Raw genomic sequence first — 17,797 nt, 5'->3', positions numbered from 1 at the left:
TATGCATCAACAGAAATCGTTCAACACGTTCTGTAACAGAGAGCGAGAGAAAATAAAAAAACGTGATCTGAGGATTGCAGTGAAGTAATGTAGGCGTATGTGTAATTTTCCAATGTGGGAACCATTAGTAGAAATATTAAATTGATTGAATAAAATACGGTTCGTTGATTTTCGTCAATCGACGGTATTTGAAATGTCTTGATTTAATTTAACAGCCTGGAAATACAACGCCACACGCAAAGCGCCGTTCCTAAAGCGGTATAGTCGAGTCTAAATGTATTATAACGTTTTTCATTTAAGTTATGTATATGACGAGTATGACAATGAGTAATTAATAATACTGTGCAAATAATTGTAAATTTTATGCAAAATTCAACAATAACTTAATACCTACGTATTTTTGAACAAGTTACTTTGTTCGAAAAAAATTAATAAAGAAACTTTCAATCAAAAAGAACGATTTCAATCATAACACATTTGTAATTTTCACAATATATTGAAATAGGTACTAATTAGTTGTAACGACATTATTGATAATATAAAATTGCATTAATACTTAACCAACAAATTTGAATTTGTGTTATTTATCAAACATGTTGAAATATCTTACAATTGTGTTATTGATGAAAGTAATATCCTCGTTATAAGATAATTGATTATCATACCTACTGCAAAAATGTTTTCAGGATCGGTTGCTGCTCATTTCTGGATGTTAGTTTCTCGACAAAAACGTTTTAGGTTTAATTGAAAATGTAGGAAATAGCGCACACAAAGACTTCAAGATCACGAGAACATTCCTTAGAACTGTTTCTTGAATACAATTTTTGCGACCGAGCATTGGAGATCAAACGTTTTTAACGAGTATACTCGCTAGATTGTGTTTGACGTTGTTTTAAATTATTTTTAGTTGAGAGTTCCATAAATTGCAATACCTCACACAAAAGTGAGGACTTTTAATTAAAACACAAATTAATACAATCAATACATTGGAAATGGCAACATTTTAACCATCATTAAAAACAACCCTCTGTTAGTGGTTTAAATCGATTATCATCAGTAGGATTCTTAAACTATAATTATTTAAAAAAATATTAACCTATGATAAATAATGCTATTGGAACAAAATAGCCTTACCGTTCGCCGAGGACTTCTCGTGTGGTTTATTTCCCCCTTGTCCACGTACTGTCCACGTGATGGAATTATCGGAGATCTTATGCACGCCCTAAAAAAAATTTCTCAATGTAAATATTTGAATAAGACATTGCCAGGTTTATCACGTTAAAATATAGTGCATACCAAAATGGTGTTAACACGCTCACTCAGCGACGAAGACGGCTAAAGAAATTTTCGTACAACACAAAAGCAAACGGTCTACAGTTATAGTATTGTTATTATAATAGTTACTTGTTTTGCCAGATAGTACCTGTATTTTTTTTGTATTTTTCCAAGAACCCATTTGGTTATTTCAGTACTATACATACTTTTGCGAGTGTTTTTTTCGGAACTCATGTAAGTCTTTACAAAGGTAGCTGGGGACTCGACTCGTGATGGTTATTTGCTATTCATGTGTTCATTAGCATTGCGCGTTAAACTAGACTACCTAATCGCGTTGCCCGAATCGTTCCATTGAAGTTATTCAAGTTTCTCATTTCCGCTTAACTTCCGTTTTCTTATTATTCGTCGCAGATATTCCTATATAGTTGGTCTCGTTTCCGTTTTGTGATACGCTCCTTCGCGTCTACCGTTGCACAACAATTTGTAAGCTTATGATTTGTTACAATTTAGACTTTGCTTAACGAATCACGACCTTGCCAGAGAATACTTCATCAACATACATAATTATGCACATGCGTAACGCCTTTGTTGTTTATTAACTTGTAAATCCGGTAATTTGTTTCACGTGCATTTCCTTCTACAGCATACCTCATTCGGCTCTGTCCACCATTTTACCCTGTCCTATTATTCCACACTCGAATCCATCATTCATCTCTTCCCAGATAGCCGGCTAAAACATCTTTCATGCTATAACACAACCTTCGTGCTCCAATTATACGTTCAGCGGTTTAGCCGAATATCTCCACTTGATTTTGTAATTCCGTCGATTATTAAGTACCGGCCAACGCTAAAAACAAACACACACTTAACCTTTATTAGTTCACTTCGCGTCGTACATCACGTCCTACACAAAACTGCTTAGTGTTTGACACTCTAAATTTCATCATCGTCTTAACAATAAATATTCTTTAGACGCCATCAGTCACGAGGTGTTTTCCATGCACACTTGAAATAATCCGCACAAGCCCCGTGATAAAGCCAAAATGTTTTCCTAATGATGTACGACTAGGCTGTTGTATAAAGCCTGGGTAAAGTATGTATGATATATGGTTATACTGTATAATAAGGCATATCATGCCTTTGTTTTAAGATTTTTGCTAAAATTATAATACATAATTCAGAGAAATCCAACACACCATATTTGGTTTTCATCTTTATGATTTATATAGAAGTAGGCTTCTATAGAACCTAACCTTTTTTTTTGATTTTTTGAAGTTACTAAGGTGAAAAAATTGTTGACTACTTTGTTTCTACTTACTGCGCTTTACGCGTTTACCGGTCGTTAATTTTTACTTCTAGTTTGCTCTATGACTCAATTTTGAACTTATTTCTTCGTTTGTTGGCGTAGAAAATAAGTTCTCAGTAAACCGCCGTTGCATAGCCCAACGGGTATGAGAGGGTATAATGTTTTGCGGGTTTTATAGTATTCACAAGAAAAGATAGGTATTATGTTTTACTAAACTAAAACAAAGCTGTAATTTTTTTTGTCGACTGAATTTACACCGCGCGTACAAGTAAATATTAGTACCTACTTTCGGAGTAGTTTTAACAGCGTGTATGTCACGCTGCGGAAGCGGTAATTGTTTTCACAATATTTCCAAAAATCAATTATTTTTCTCGACCATCTCGGCCGTCTGTTATTAATCGTGTCGAGCTGTGTTGTAAACGTCAAAAAATGTATACAAACCGTGGTGCACAAGACAAATCACAATAGCGAAAACATGACAAAATACAAGTAAAAAAAAAAAAAAAATAATAACAAATAAATAGAGAGAAGATAAAAATTAATCAAGCGAAAGTCGTACGCGAAGATTTATTGTCATGTCACTATATATATATATATATATATATATATACACAGAGTGAACGGAGAAAAGAGATACAAGTAGATACGGCCACGAAAACGACTATTTTTATTTGTGTGTGTGTGTATTTACGAGTTGACATCTTCGAGTTTCTTCAGCAGCCGTTCGTTCTCCCGGCACACCACCTCGTGGTCCCTCTGCAAAATGTCTCTGGAATTGAACAGCTCCGCGTTTTCCCGGCGCAGGGCCTCGTTTTCGTTGGCGTAGTGTTTGACGAGGTCTACCAGTTCTTTGGGGTCCATCTGTATCAGCCGGTCCATGTCCATGTTGGGCGGCATTTTCACAGCTACAATACGAACCAACCGTCAAATCAATAACGACCTTAATTACATGATAACTCAAGGCACGCAGCCTTTATTGCACGTTTCGAAGGGTCGACCCGTTGTTTTGGACCTTGCCGTAGCGTGTGTGTAGTGTAACGCCGTCAATGGTTTTTACCGACAGCACAAAAATTAACGGAAAAAGTCCCACCGAGTCCCGGAGACGGTCTTGGTTGGCATATAGACTTCCCAGAGTCCAATGTCAACCCTGTCCATTAATGGTCTGAACTTCCGTTGTTTTCGTGCTGCCAGGGAAAAGGTAACACAATGTGTCGTTTGCGACTCGAGTAGACCGCGCGAGAAGATCCGAAATAATTCACGATTGCCTAGTTAAATCAAAAGAGTCCCGACCATATTTAAGATTTAAACACGAAATTATGATTGAAGTTTGCGGTTTCATTTGGACGTTGTGTTGTTGATTGCCAAATCGGATGATTGTTCAATTTTTTTTTTTTTAGCGGACGACTTGCAAAGGCGGTAAGTCGAATTAGTCAGACGCCGGGAAATCGAGATTCAGACGTGTTGGAAAAACATAAATGGATTATTTTGAGCGCGTCTCGAGTACACCGACGTCAATCGCGGAAAAATTGCACACACGAGATAATTATCATCCAAACGCGAACGAGTGAAGAGGCGTTTGAAATTCAATTATATTATGCCCCCCCCCCTTTGCACGAGAAACGGAGAGGCGAGGTGTGCCCTCCCGTCCTGTTTCTCGTTAGGTCCGTAATGACTGCGACGGGATGGTTGTACTTATAATATATATATATATACATATATACTTGCCGGTGATTCTTGACGACGACGCTTTGGTGATGTCGAGAGCTTTACGCAAATGATCGTTTTCGCTTTGCAGCGCTTCCATCTCGCGTCTCAAGCTGACGATCAACGCCTCTCTGGGATCCTGTAGGGATATCAAAATAACAATAATTATATAAATATATATATAGGAACAACAAATCATTTTTCTCTCCCCGTATAGTAGTAATTTATTACGTTTTGAACGTTAGTCAACCGGAATGCCGGTTAGGGGAGTGCGTCTGTGTCAATAGCAAAGGAAAACAATTGGCAATACAATTGCCGTCTTCTACTTTTTTTTATTTTTTTTTCATTATTCGGATAATAATATTATACATACAGGGTGTCCCACAAAGATTTGTCAATAACTTTTGTTTTAGTGAATATTTTTAAGATTTTTTTTTTTAAATACATTTTTACTCATTTGCGCTATAAACACCACGTTTTTTTATGGCACTTGAATTTTTTACTTTTTAAGTTCAAGATAGCTATTTTATTAAGAATAATTTGCAGAGAATTTTCACTGGTCGATAACCAGTTTTGGATAATAATTAATTTTTAAGTTATTAAGGGTTAAAACATAAGACGGGAGGTGGAGTGCGGTAGATTAAGCGCGTAGAGTTATTTTTATCTGCGCGCATTACTCTACCACACTCCCCTCCCATCTTGAACTTTAAACTTTAATAACTTTAAAAGTAATTATTCAAAACTAAGTGTCGACCAGTCAAAATTTTCGGCAAAATAAAATGGCTACCTTAAATTTAAATAAATTTAAGTTACCTAAAGATAAAAATAAATAATTAAAAAAATTAAAACAGTTAAGAGCAATACAAACCGTGGTGTTAATAGCGCAAATGTGTATAAATTAATTTGAAAAAACAAAATATTAAAAATATTAACTAGAACAAAAGTTATTGTTTTTGTCAAATAGTTGTGGGACATCCTATACATGAATGTACATAATATACACTCTATCGATTCGCTCCGGGTAACGGCGATTGTTCTGTTGCAACGTCTTATGTGCTTTCAAAGTAGACTCCAGCGCGGCAATATATCACTGTTGTGTGTGATAACGCTGCGCTGAACGTACTGGTAATTTTGTTTAACGTTTTACATAAATTCGGGTAAAGCGATGACGCGCAAATCACGTCTAAATGCTCTCCGGAGAGTTGTTGGTATCGACAATGGGCTATTTTTTTTACGGGAAAAACTTTTGACGAGATAAAACGGGTTTTCCCGGCCGAGAGTAGTCTGGGTAGTCTCTGTTTGGGCGGGTCGGTCGTATTTCTACCCCAAACGCCACCCCGTGGAAAATTATTACTATTATTATTATTCGTCAGGTTCCAACGTCAATCGCCAGACAGAATAATGTTATTTCATACGATATATTATATTATACTATTTTTAAAAGGGAGTCTGGCAGCTACCGAGTCCTGTATAGAGTGTTCCTAAGCCAAAGACCCGACGATAGACAATAATTGGACTACCGCAGTGACATCTATGAGATTTCCATTCAAAATCATATCTTGTGCACTTTCTTAACGCCGACGTGGGCGTTTGATGTTACAGAGTTAGGACATAATAATAATATTGTGGCGTTGTTGGCCGTTAAGTTAAATTAAGTCGAGAGCTCGTGGCAAATGACGCATTCAATTAGAGCAGGTGTTATTTAACGCTTGTCTACAGTAGGCGACCGACAATAGGGGCTCGAGGGAAAACAATATTTTGGTCATACGAATAACCTAACCGTAGTATATTTTTTATTTGCATTCGTGTTAACACAGGATAAAAAAAACCTTTGACAGGTAAGAGTGTATGTTTTTCTAATCGTACACGTTGGACAGCTCGAATGGCTGTCAAACCGTTATTTTATCGAATGAACCGTACTATACTTATGTATACACTATTAATAAATTACCGGCGGCCATTCTTCGGTATAATAATAATATACACATAAAATAACTGACTGGCAATCGTGTATAATATATTTTCAAGTCCTAACGTTTGAGAATTCTACTTGGAATATTATAATGTTAACAGTGTTTAATTTATTGTATCAAAATCGAACAGGTCATTTTGTGCATTTGAATCGTATACAAAAGTCAGACCATTAAACTTTTAATAGTCAGAAATTATTGATTTCAAATGAAATTATTTTGCGCCTTGCACAATTTAGAACAACTTTCAGTAACCTTTAAGACGATGCGTAAGCCGATAAATATGGGTTTGAAATATTTTGTTTTTAGTTATTTCGAATTCGTCAGTTAGGGGAAGAGTTTTAAATATAAATTCTATGAATCCAATTCCAGTATGGTCGTATGAGTTTTATCGGCGACTCAGGTAAAAATACTATTTTACAGCATAGAAAAAATATCGTTTTTATATTCGAACGGATACATACAAACTAAAAACATTAGTCCGTGGTGTCGAGAATGGCGGCCGGTTTGCATCTAATAAATATTTAGAAAGGGAAAGAATAAAAATAAGGTACAGTTATCAATCTGTGTTTGGTATTAAAAACATAAAATCGTTACAAAACTGTAAGTTAAAAAAATAACAATTAGTTATAAATTGTTCAAAAAAAAAACTCGTGATATATAAACTGGAATCTTCGCGGTTTCTTTATAGTTTTTTTTGTACTTGCAATTAAAACTGATTTCCAAACGATAGAGTTGTTGATGAATATAAATTAGTTCTGTGAAAAAAAGTTTGACGGACACAACAAAATACGTCATTGTAGAACTAACAGATGTTTACCGTTTCGTATCATGCTAAACATTTTCAAACTACTTGAAGATATTTGTGCTAAAAATTTAAGAATGGTTGTACACAGAACGAAATCATACGTATGAAACGATGATTAAATCAAATTTAAGGCGTTCTGGCCAATATAATATAAGATAGTGAATCGAATCATATGTGTGTTAAAGTTTTTAGTTCACCACAAACAAACTTGTGTAACGATATTAATTTATTTGTCTTTCAAAATCAAGAGGAACATTTGGAACAGTCATGATGATGTGTAACTCGAACAGGATTTCATTGTTTGGTGTAGATTTTTCTACATAATATATTCGTGATTACACGGATCCTGCAAACGAAATTAATTTTGAAGTTAGATTGTACGTACTCGTACCGGAAAAACTTGTGTGAACACATAAATTACATTTGTGCTACCCTACGGGAATCTGAACTTATCATATTTGCGCGTTCAGCTGCTTTGTAATTTTTGATTTTCATTAACGTCTCTGTAGAATTGTTTTTCGGCGTTGAGTTGGGGAAGTTTTTATTGAAAATTCTCAACACAGGCCTGTATAATGGTAAATTAATACTGGCACTCGACCAAGGGTGGTTCTGCACAGCTTCCTAACGAATCCCCTCAGTCGAGGTCAGCATTGTAATTGCCGCTGTGATCATTATTGCCGTTATAACTGCACAACAAAAACATTCCAGGAGAGACCATTGCAGTATCTAGAGTATAGAAGCCCTTGTGATGATATATGTAGAGGTTAATGGAAATGCTTAAAATGTTAAATAAATATCACGAATTACCTACGGTATTACAGTAATACCTATAGTATTATTATAATAATATGCGACAAAGGTAAAATACTAAAATATCAAACGTATCAAATATCAATGTTATGACTTTAACTAAAAAACTACTATAAACAATTTTTTTTAAGAATAAAAAAAAAATCCTAGCATATTCTCCATTAAATTACGAACAAAGTCACTATAACATAGTCAATTTTTTTTTAATAGTCACACAAAATGTCGAAACATTTTGAGGAGTTCGGACTGTTGACTGCGTGGTTTGACTCAGAATGCCCCATATATATTATGCCGTTTAAAAACGAACAAATGACATTAAAGTACATTAGTACCATGACAGAGAATATTTTTGATGGCGACTGTCAAAAATGTTGTTTGATAATAATTTATTATTATAATATGCATTGTACCGTATAAGAAAACCAAGTATACAAATTATAGTAAAGGTATAATGGAGCGTTTTGATTTTTACATATGTATTTTGGCGTTCACCATCAAAAATGACAACGTACTACTGTACAATTAAAGTAGGTATATAATATTAGTGTATAATTTTATTAGAAACTAGAAATTATTTTTTGAGAAAGATTCTTGAAAACTAGCTAGTCATTGAGAACATTTATTACAAAAGTTTAATAAAACATTGAATTTGTATGAACACATATTCAAACGCTAATGTGCGTGGATATAAATTACACATTTTCAACGCCCACTCAAATTAGCAGAAATTGTGTGTGTTTGTGTATGGGCGGTAGTAGGCGTTGGCAGCTAAGCTGTTTCCCGGTCTGAAGGAATCGTACCTCTCGAAATAAAGATTTGCGAACAGATAAACTGAAGATATCCACCGCGATAATAACAGTGGTAAGTTTGTTGGAAAAAACAACCTTTTATACCTTTACAAATGATAGGAAGTTATACCGAGACCGCTGTACTATAGTGTATACTATAAAAGATGTCGACCGTTATAGCTATATGGTTATGCAGAAAGATGACAATGATTAATTAAATTTTTTATCATTGATGTACCCATATTTAGTAGATATACATTATATTTTATGCGATGGGTTATCACGGTACATTAGATATATTATATGCCAAGGAGTTAGAATAAGGTTTGCTGCACATCTTGTCGTGCCGCATGGGGAATTATAGTTTATCGAATGTTTCGGTTTATTGGATACGAGTGCAGTGGATTGAAAAGCTGGCATTCGTTTATAAATTATATTTTTTCGACCTACGCGGTATAAACTGTACGTGCTATTGATAGAAGAGTTTATATATGTCCTTATGCTAGTATTCTTTTAAAAAATTAAGTACATCATTGGCGAAAATAACAACATTGTCGACGTTTCCGAATAACGCACCAAAGTATGTTAATACATATTTTCGAAATTAAGTTAATTTGTAAAACATTAAAACAATTATTTTTTCAGTTAACGAATGGTCAGAATAAATTGTAACCAAATTTAAGGAGTTGGGGTGTACCAGCGAATACCGTGTTAGGACTACGTTTACCACGGTGCGGTGGTGCAATTAAATGAAGGGAAATTCGATTAGAACACCCGATAAGTGTTCTTATATTAGTGTAGTCATTTTGTAAATATGAAAATATCAAAGTTTTTTTATTATGTGAAATTTATTATACTTTCCTTAAAACGTTTTTTTAAGTGCATGACGTGACAGTGAAAAGAGAAATCAATTAAGACTATTTTTTTTTGTTGAAAGTTTGCCTCAAGAAAAGAAACTAAGATTTAGCGGTTAGCTGGTGACAGATGCCAACGTTGAAATTATAACCATGAAAATCAATTTTGACAATAATATTGGATACAAGTTTGCTGTTTTCAAAGTTTTTGCCAGTAGAAATTTCTGAAGGTTTTACAATGGCGTGACGTATAGGATTTTCACACTTAAATTGTCAAGTATAGACGATTTTTCTTTAAAACATTTCATGAAAATATCCAAATCTGTCTTAATTATAAAATATTATACTCCTAGTTTTCCAATGCAGTTAAACTACTGTAAAAAAAAAACATGTCCAGAGACATTTATGTGGTTGAATTGTTTTACAAATTACAACTACTTTAAAAATATAAAAATATTAATTTATCTAAAAACAAGCAAGGTAAATTTCAGAGACATTACTGCTATGGATAGCCAGCAAAAGTTAATAATGTTTTTCGTTTTTTTTTAAGAGATGTTTAAAAAAAAAAAGGATTCACAACCTCTTAAGTTAATTGAAAACTGTCATGAAAATTGAAATGTCTCGGGGGAAAATGGGGTTACCTTTAAAATATTTCAGAACTCTTAAAGTCAGTCTTCATTTAATTAAGGTGCATTAATTAAAGAAATATTGTTAAGAAGCTGATGTATAAAAGGAAAAGAAAAATGAATGTATAATAAAATTAAAAAATGTCCAGCTTCAATTGTGTATTGTTCTAACACGAGATGGACACTAATTGGACTAAACAACACGCGATTTTATATTATTATTATTTATTTATTATTAAATCAATATTTTATGTATTAAAATTAAAATGTATATCTAATACGATTTTTTCAGTCAGTAAACATTTTTATGGGAGTCATATGACAACATCAATGCGAAGCTCTTCAAATTTATTTTATCGATGGATTAATATTTAGAGAATTATTTATGCTTATTAATTATTACAATATGTTATTGTATTATAATTCTTAGTTTGCGATGAGATATTTAATTAATTTCCATTTAAGAAATTATAAAAATACTGAAGTATGTATTTAAATTCTTTACGAGAACACTATTGAATAGTATTGAACAAAGAAGCTGAGTAAGGAATTTCCGAAACCGATAGAGGCACTTAGACTTTGTTATGTAGAAAAACCATAGTTTATTGTCAATGACATAATAATTAATGCATTGATTGAATTTATAAACGAATCGTTAAGTACACACTTGATGGATGTACTTAATTATTTATAGAGGCGTTTGCTGTAATAGGTTGTAGAGTTTTATCCACCCACAGCGTTTATTTTGTATTAGGTATAGCTAAAAGGTAGAGAGTAGACGTTTTAATTTGTATAGGTCGATGTAATTATATTACACAGCGGTTATTCAGATTGGGTGTACACAAATGTTTAATATAAAGTGTAACATAAAAATCTGCATGAGAATAACGGCTGATTTTGAAAACTTATACTGGTATTTCAGTGGTGAGGTTCAAAAGAGAAAAGTGATTTTTAATACATTTATTAAAAATTTAATAGTTTTGTTAAAAAATAATTTTTTTTTTTACAAAATCATAGATATTGTTCGTTAGTGTTTTAAAAAATGATATAAATTGAATCCAATTTTGGCTCTATCGTAATTTTATTTTTAATTTGTTTATTAATTTTCAGATAAAAATGTCTTTACAACGTTAATAAGACGTGTTCTCGATTTTAAATGACAATGAATGTAATTATTTAGGTACAAACAACCATCATTTATCAAGCATCAAAGTTCTAAATTTTTCAATTCATTGTAATTCTAATTATCATTAAATATCATTACCATTACTATCACTGGTTTGGTTTTGATTTTTTTCGCACGAGCAGCATAGCTCAACGTGCTTATTGTTTCACTGGTGTTCGAACGGGCCGGCGATACACATGCTACCTGAAAATTAAACAAATAATGATGATGTCTTAGGAACATCACCGCCTTTTTTTACTTTTACATTTGCCGTTATAGATATTAACGTGTTATAAAGATTTGTTCAACATCGCGGCTTAGCGAATATGTTAACGTTTTCCTTCACTATAAAATAATTGGCAAAATAAAAACCGAAGTGAGATACGCAGTTTTTAACTAAATCATTAGCCATATGCAATAAAAAAAAAAACTAAATCATTACATACATTTAAGGTGTTATCAATAAAAATTAACGTGAAAACTAATTTGAACGTCTGATTACCATTAGCGTGACACCAGTGCCGGCCAGGCTGTCTGACAAGAGTTTAGTGAGTTTGCTGTCTCGGTACGGAATATGGCCTTTCCGTTTTTTCGGATCGCTCAGAGACGCTATGCAGTAACCTTGACAGGAGGAGAAAAATATTTGTTAGTGTGTCGCCGACGGTTTACCCATTCATTTTTTCCCAAACGGCTTCCCCGGGGTTCAGGGGCCAGTGTTGTATGTTTGACATTTCGCACCGGACTGACACATGGACTTCACCTCAGGCTAAGTGTAAGGACGTTAAATCGATCGCGTGGTCGGTTTTCCTTTTTTCCCCCTGATTGACCCCAAGAAAATGGCCTTATTATTAATTCAACAGCAAGACGTAATGGCCAACCCCCTCCCGTTACTTTAATTGTATGGCGATTGGAGAAATATATATTGATTTGAGAAGTGGTTTTTAACGGTTATTTTGGTCGGAGGGCTTTTCTATATTGAGCTGGTTTTAATGTTTTATTAATCGAAAATTAAAAAAAACAAAGTTTAGATAATATCATCATCATTCATTTTTCATAAGAAAAACATGTGCACGCCGATTACAAGTATTAAAAAAGTGTATATTGTTGTTTTCGTATACGCTGACCATGTTTACAAGAATCGTTGAAATGCTCTATTGTTTTCCCTTTGTGAGTTCATTGTTTTTGCGCTGGGACGGTAATAACAATAGGTGTTAGCTACAGGATTTTGTCAGCGACATGTACATAACCCGGGTTATAATCAGGCGTTGACTGATGAGCATCTATGAATAATATGTGTGTGAGTGTGTAACAGCATTTTGTATTCAGTGTTTACTCTACCTAAAACCATAAGGCTCTTATTAATGTTGTTGGCCTCTTCTAGTGTTTTTCCCTCGCTCATGGTCTTCTTAGTCATTTCGCTACCGGCTAAATCGACAAAATTAATTTTCCCTTGTTTCGTGATGAAAACTCCATCTTCGGATATCTATAATCAATGAAAACATATATTATATGAATTAAGGTGTATGTCTTTGACGTCTGGTAAGCACATTTTCGATCGCGCAAAACGCTTGATAAAAACACATAAAATAAAATGTTTTGTTATGCAGAATTAAAGCAAAAAACAAAAAAAAAAAAAATACAAATAATTTATTTGCTTTTAGGAATTAATCGAAAACGTGGTGAATGGAAAAAAAATGACAATGATTGTAGTACACCATTGTAGACCGCCAAGGTTGCGTAGACCGAAGAAAAACCAATATAATGAGAATTATAAAGACTAGTAGGTCAAGTTATGCTAAATTTGTCTGGAATTTAAAAGGATTACATAGAAAAATAACAAGGTGATCAATAAAAACAGATATCATAAAAGTTTTAATATATTTTGAAGTAGTAAACGGAAAAGAAGAAGCAAAAAATTACTCATCACAAATAAAGCATCAGGGACTGAATAATTTTAGTAAGGTTAACACGATCTTCAAGAAACAAGTCGAGCTAATATGAAATTGAGATACGGAATACGTAGTTTGTATGGAGTTACAAATACTGATCCTATTATTATTTTATCTACTAAAATATATATTTTTTTTAAATAAAATACGTTAGAATCCAATTGGTGTGCTTATCAATTACCATAGTAAACATACCAAAATAACTAAAATAATGAAGTAAACAAAAATTGTGTAAAAACATAATAATATTATTCATTAAATATGTTATTAAAGTCGGTCATCTAAAAATTTGAATCCCTCTAATCTGTCTGTAATATTATATTTAGGGACCAGTGACCGTAGTACGAATAGGAAACCATGTGAATTAAACTGAATACATTTAAATTTCAATATGTGCATCACGTCGTGCATGTTAAATTGATTATACAGCACAATAAACCTAAACCATTTTAAGGTAATTTAACGAATTTAATTTTAATGAAGAAATGCTTCGAACAATTCAACATACTTATCCACAAAACAATTGCATATTTTTAATATATCTTATAGAAAAGTATAATATTATAGTTATAAGTACTAACTTGCTGTTCAGATGTAATGTACACAGTTAACATTGTATGACTTCTACTAGAGCATTCATTCATGTTATGACTGCCCACCGACCTGTTCTTCATACCTTTTTTACAGAATAAAGTAAAAATTAACCAGTGTATTTTCCAACTTAACTGGGTTAAGGCTTTTTATGGATACTATCCTAAATATTTTAAGAACCAATAAAGTGCCAGTGAGAAAGAGGCCTACAGGAAGCGATGCGATGAGTTAATGGAGTAAACAAGACATGGAAACACTGAGAGATTGAAAGAAAAGTGTCCAAGATAATGGCGTGCGAATTCGGTAGTAGAAGAAGAGAAATAATCAGATTTTCAGTCAAAAATTTCGAGTTGTTGCATTTTTGAACTGGATCGGTGTAAAACAGATAAATACCCTCTTCTAAAACAGCTTGTAGATCGTCTAATTCTTCACAATCCACCATGAACAAGTTGTCGACGTAAAAGTTGCGAGATTTTCTTGACCATCTTACGTCCAAAGACTTCCTGACCGTTCCCGGGTTTAGCAAATCGATCACCTGAGGCAAAAATGTAAAACACGTGTTTCACTCTTGTCCTCATTCGATAGTTTTACAATAATTAGGTACGGTTGATATCGTGCAAAAAAAAAATACAGCTAACAATAATTATTATGTCATCGGAGTAGTTTATAATAGCTGCATTCACTGGACATTAGTAAACAACCCTTGTGCGTTACTATTTCTATTAAAATAATATGTGCACCTTTTTACCGGTTAATTATCGGTATCAAAAAAAAAATATATATATATCTATATATTATATGAATACAATTTATATTTATGTGTTATTGTACTGAGGTCAACGAACTACATATTGATTTATACGCGACGTGTAGGGAATATTAAATTAGGCGGTGAGCCATCGGCCATAAATTACTTTTTCATTGTATATTTCTAAAAAAGACGCCTTAAGGACGAAATGATGGTCTTGCCGCTGTTGCAACAATCGAAAAAGGTACATGAACGAACGAAACACAAGACCGTGATCCTTGGAGAACGGCTCAATCCGTTTGTTGAAAAACTGAAAAAAAAAAAAATAAGAGCGATGGTCATTATTTGGTATTAATCACTCCATAGCACTTTTCCCAAATTCAGTGCCATTGGGACTCTAATAAAACTAGTGACGGGCATTGTTGGGAAATTCGGATGTGAATAATGGATTCAAATAGTAAACTTAATTATTTGAATTTAAATAACAATTATACTAAAAAAAACCTTAGATGCGAATTTGTAGATCATCAATATATTGAATATTAATAAAAATTACAACACAAAGTCATTATAATGCTTATGGTTCTATGACCATATTTCAATAGTATAGATGGAGTTGCTAAATAACATACACGGGTGGTAGCACTTAATTCATGTCACAGTGATAATTGATTTTATTTTGTTGTTTTTATGGCTAGCCTTGGTTTTATTGTGTTTGCCTTGATTAAATCGAGTAAAACAAATAATTCAAGACTTTAACGTTCGAACGCTTTGCAAGTTAATGCTACAAATATGTTTGGTATAATGTTATAAATTAGACTCCTAATTGTATTTAAGTATAAAACTCAAACAATAAACTAATAAAAAAGGGATTTCAGATGATTGTTGATTAAAATACTGTCAAACTGTTTGAGTTAAATCGTTAATAATTTTTATTATCTTTAGAAAATGGCACAAACAATGTTAATTTTCAAACCATTGAGTTTTATATTAGTAATAGAGTACATAATAAATAAATTATAAACCGATTGTTGCGCTAAAAATTTAGTATTTCTACACTTATAAGGTTGTAACAAACTGCTAACGTTATGAAATTTAATTTTTTTTTTCTACATAAAAGATAACCTGATTTGATTATCTGTAATTGACGAATCCATCAATACTCATAGAATATTGTCTATTATTTTTCGCGTGTTTTTCAAAATCTGAAATGACCTTCGTAGTTTCTAATGACCTGAATCGAAATAATTTGTATAGAAATTCGTTGTCAATAAATGGGTTACAAAAAAAAAAAAAAAATAGGTACTGTTTGTTATTTCCATGTAATTTGCATTCCATTGGGCTTACAAGGTTTCTTGTGTAACCAGGTAACTTTTATAATTTATTGTTTTTTAAGAATCAACCCTATAATATAACATACAACAAATCACTGTCCAAAAATCTATAGTTAGAACTAAGAGATAATTTGGAAATGTTCGCTCGAGGCAAACATTTTCTTATACATTTATGCACTCGTTTGAATGTCAGGAATACACATGGTAATTCGGGTCCCAGAAGATCAAATAAATATTGGGTTATTAAATACAGACAGAAGTCACAAAGTTCAATTGTATTGCGGATAAACACAATCTTTATTTAATATTAAACCTATACTTATATTATAAGGCAAATTTTTGTTTTATATACAATATATTTGTTAGCAGTAAATTCAAAACGTTTGGCATGCATCCTTCCAGACCATATTTTTTTCAAATGTAAAAACAAATAATGGCTGCACGCATATTTCTTATTATTATTTGCTTAGAAGTTGCGTACTTAAAGAAGAAGACATATTACGTACAATTTTTCAGAATACTTAAATGCTTCTCTATCGTTGTTTCTGAGAAACAATCCATCAACTTCACGGTACTAAAAAAAAAGAAATCTAAAATGTTATATCATTAAGCAAAACTTGTTGTATCGCGGCAGTCTCTACTGTATAAAAAACCATTCCCTAAGTGTGTTTGATTAAATTAAAGTAAATATTCAAGCAAAAACACGTAGGTTTAATTAAAAAAAAAAAAATCAAATTTTTATTAATGACAGTGGTAGTAGAATTGGTTAATGGTAATGGGAAAATTGATGTTAAAAATATATGTAAGTAATCCTGAGTAACTTTATTGTATTATTTGAAATATATTTTAAGATTTGATGTAAAGCCGATTGCTGAAAACGTATTGATTTGTTTTTAAATATTATAAAAAAATCTGAGGTACTTTGGAAGGAATTTTTTTTATTGATACTGGATAGGTACTTAAATCGAACATTTGAGCTGGTAGAAATTGTCACGTGAAATACCAATTTCTCCATTTAGTATTCTAATTCGGCTTTTATGTATAGCTACAAAGTTAATGTTTATAATGGCGTGGTTTTAAAATTTTCTCTTGGCACTAAAACGTTTTTTTTTTAACAAAATTTGTTTCAATTTAAATACGTATACCTATAGTATTTTTGCTTTTTGGAGATCAAAAGTTTAAAAAGTTAATTGATTCTCTGCCAACACTACAATATCCAACAACGTACAATTACAACGCAATGACATACTACCCAAATGTATTACCTGTTTTTAACAAACGCAGATATTTTAAAAATTAAGACCAAGTTAAAATGAATAAAAATTAATTGGAGGACTTGAAAAGAATGTTTATTCAAACTCTTTCCATAAAATATATTAAGAAAAAAGTGTAGAAAGTATAAAACTTAATTTATCTGTATGTTAAAGAAAAATATTGTTGCTATGAGTAAATTACACGGACAGACGTAATATACTTAACATCAACCAAATAAACAGAATTCAGACAATTGAGGCCACGACATTTTGTAAATTTAAGTATTTTTATTTTACTTTAAATAAAACCTTTTGTTAAATTTTTTTACCGTCTACAAAGTCTTTCTTCATTGTGTGTATATATTTAATATTACACAAACAGAAAACTAAATAAAATAAAGTTAAAGAGTATGTGATTTCTTTGGCCCATCCGGTTCAAGTAGACATAGCACAACACAACAATGCCAAGAACATTTTGCTTTTAACGCTTAACTTTCAAGTGTGCGAACCAATCACAAAATATTTAGTTCCAATACGAATTCGTCGAGAAGTATGTGGGTGTTGACAATAAACGTTTTTTAGATGTTCGCACAAGAAAAGAAATCATTGATATTTT

The 17,797-nt window shown here is 32.3% G+C and overlaps 1 protein-coding gene across 1 annotated transcript in view; it reads right to left on the bottom strand.

The window, feature by feature from the left end:
• LOC126842740 (kinesin-like protein KIF12) overlaps nucleotides 1-17,797 on the bottom strand; it is a 28,527-nt gene that overhangs the window by 5,390 nt on the left and 5,340 nt on the right. Inside the window, exons 5-13 of the mRNA XM_050579865.1 lie at nucleotides 14,761-14,904; nucleotides 14,240-14,381; nucleotides 13,837-13,931; nucleotides 12,645-12,789; nucleotides 11,809-11,927; nucleotides 11,406-11,510; nucleotides 4,307-4,424; nucleotides 3,273-3,486; nucleotides 1,135-1,222 (exon numbers count right to left, since the gene is read on the bottom strand). Coding sequence (XP_050435822.1) covers nucleotides 1,135-1,222; nucleotides 3,273-3,486; nucleotides 4,307-4,424; nucleotides 11,406-11,510; nucleotides 11,809-11,927; nucleotides 12,645-12,789; nucleotides 13,837-13,931; nucleotides 14,240-14,381; nucleotides 14,761-14,904 — 1,170 coding nt within the window. The remainder of the gene's footprint in view (nucleotides 1-1,134; nucleotides 1,223-3,272; nucleotides 3,487-4,306; nucleotides 4,425-11,405; nucleotides 11,511-11,808; nucleotides 11,928-12,644; nucleotides 12,790-13,836; nucleotides 13,932-14,239; nucleotides 14,382-14,760; nucleotides 14,905-17,797) is intronic.

This window comes from Adelges cooleyi, unplaced genomic scaffold (assembly GCF_023614345.1).
Source record: "Adelges cooleyi isolate 19-005CV unplaced genomic scaffold, UGA_ACOO_1.1 ACOO_flye_CR_arks_rails_tigmint_CR_PRNA_574, whole genome shotgun sequence".
In the NCBI taxonomy this organism is placed as follows: Eukaryota; Metazoa; Arthropoda; class Insecta; order Hemiptera; family Adelgidae; genus Adelges; species Adelges cooleyi.
This window is presented reverse-complemented; position numbering and strand designations above follow the sequence as displayed.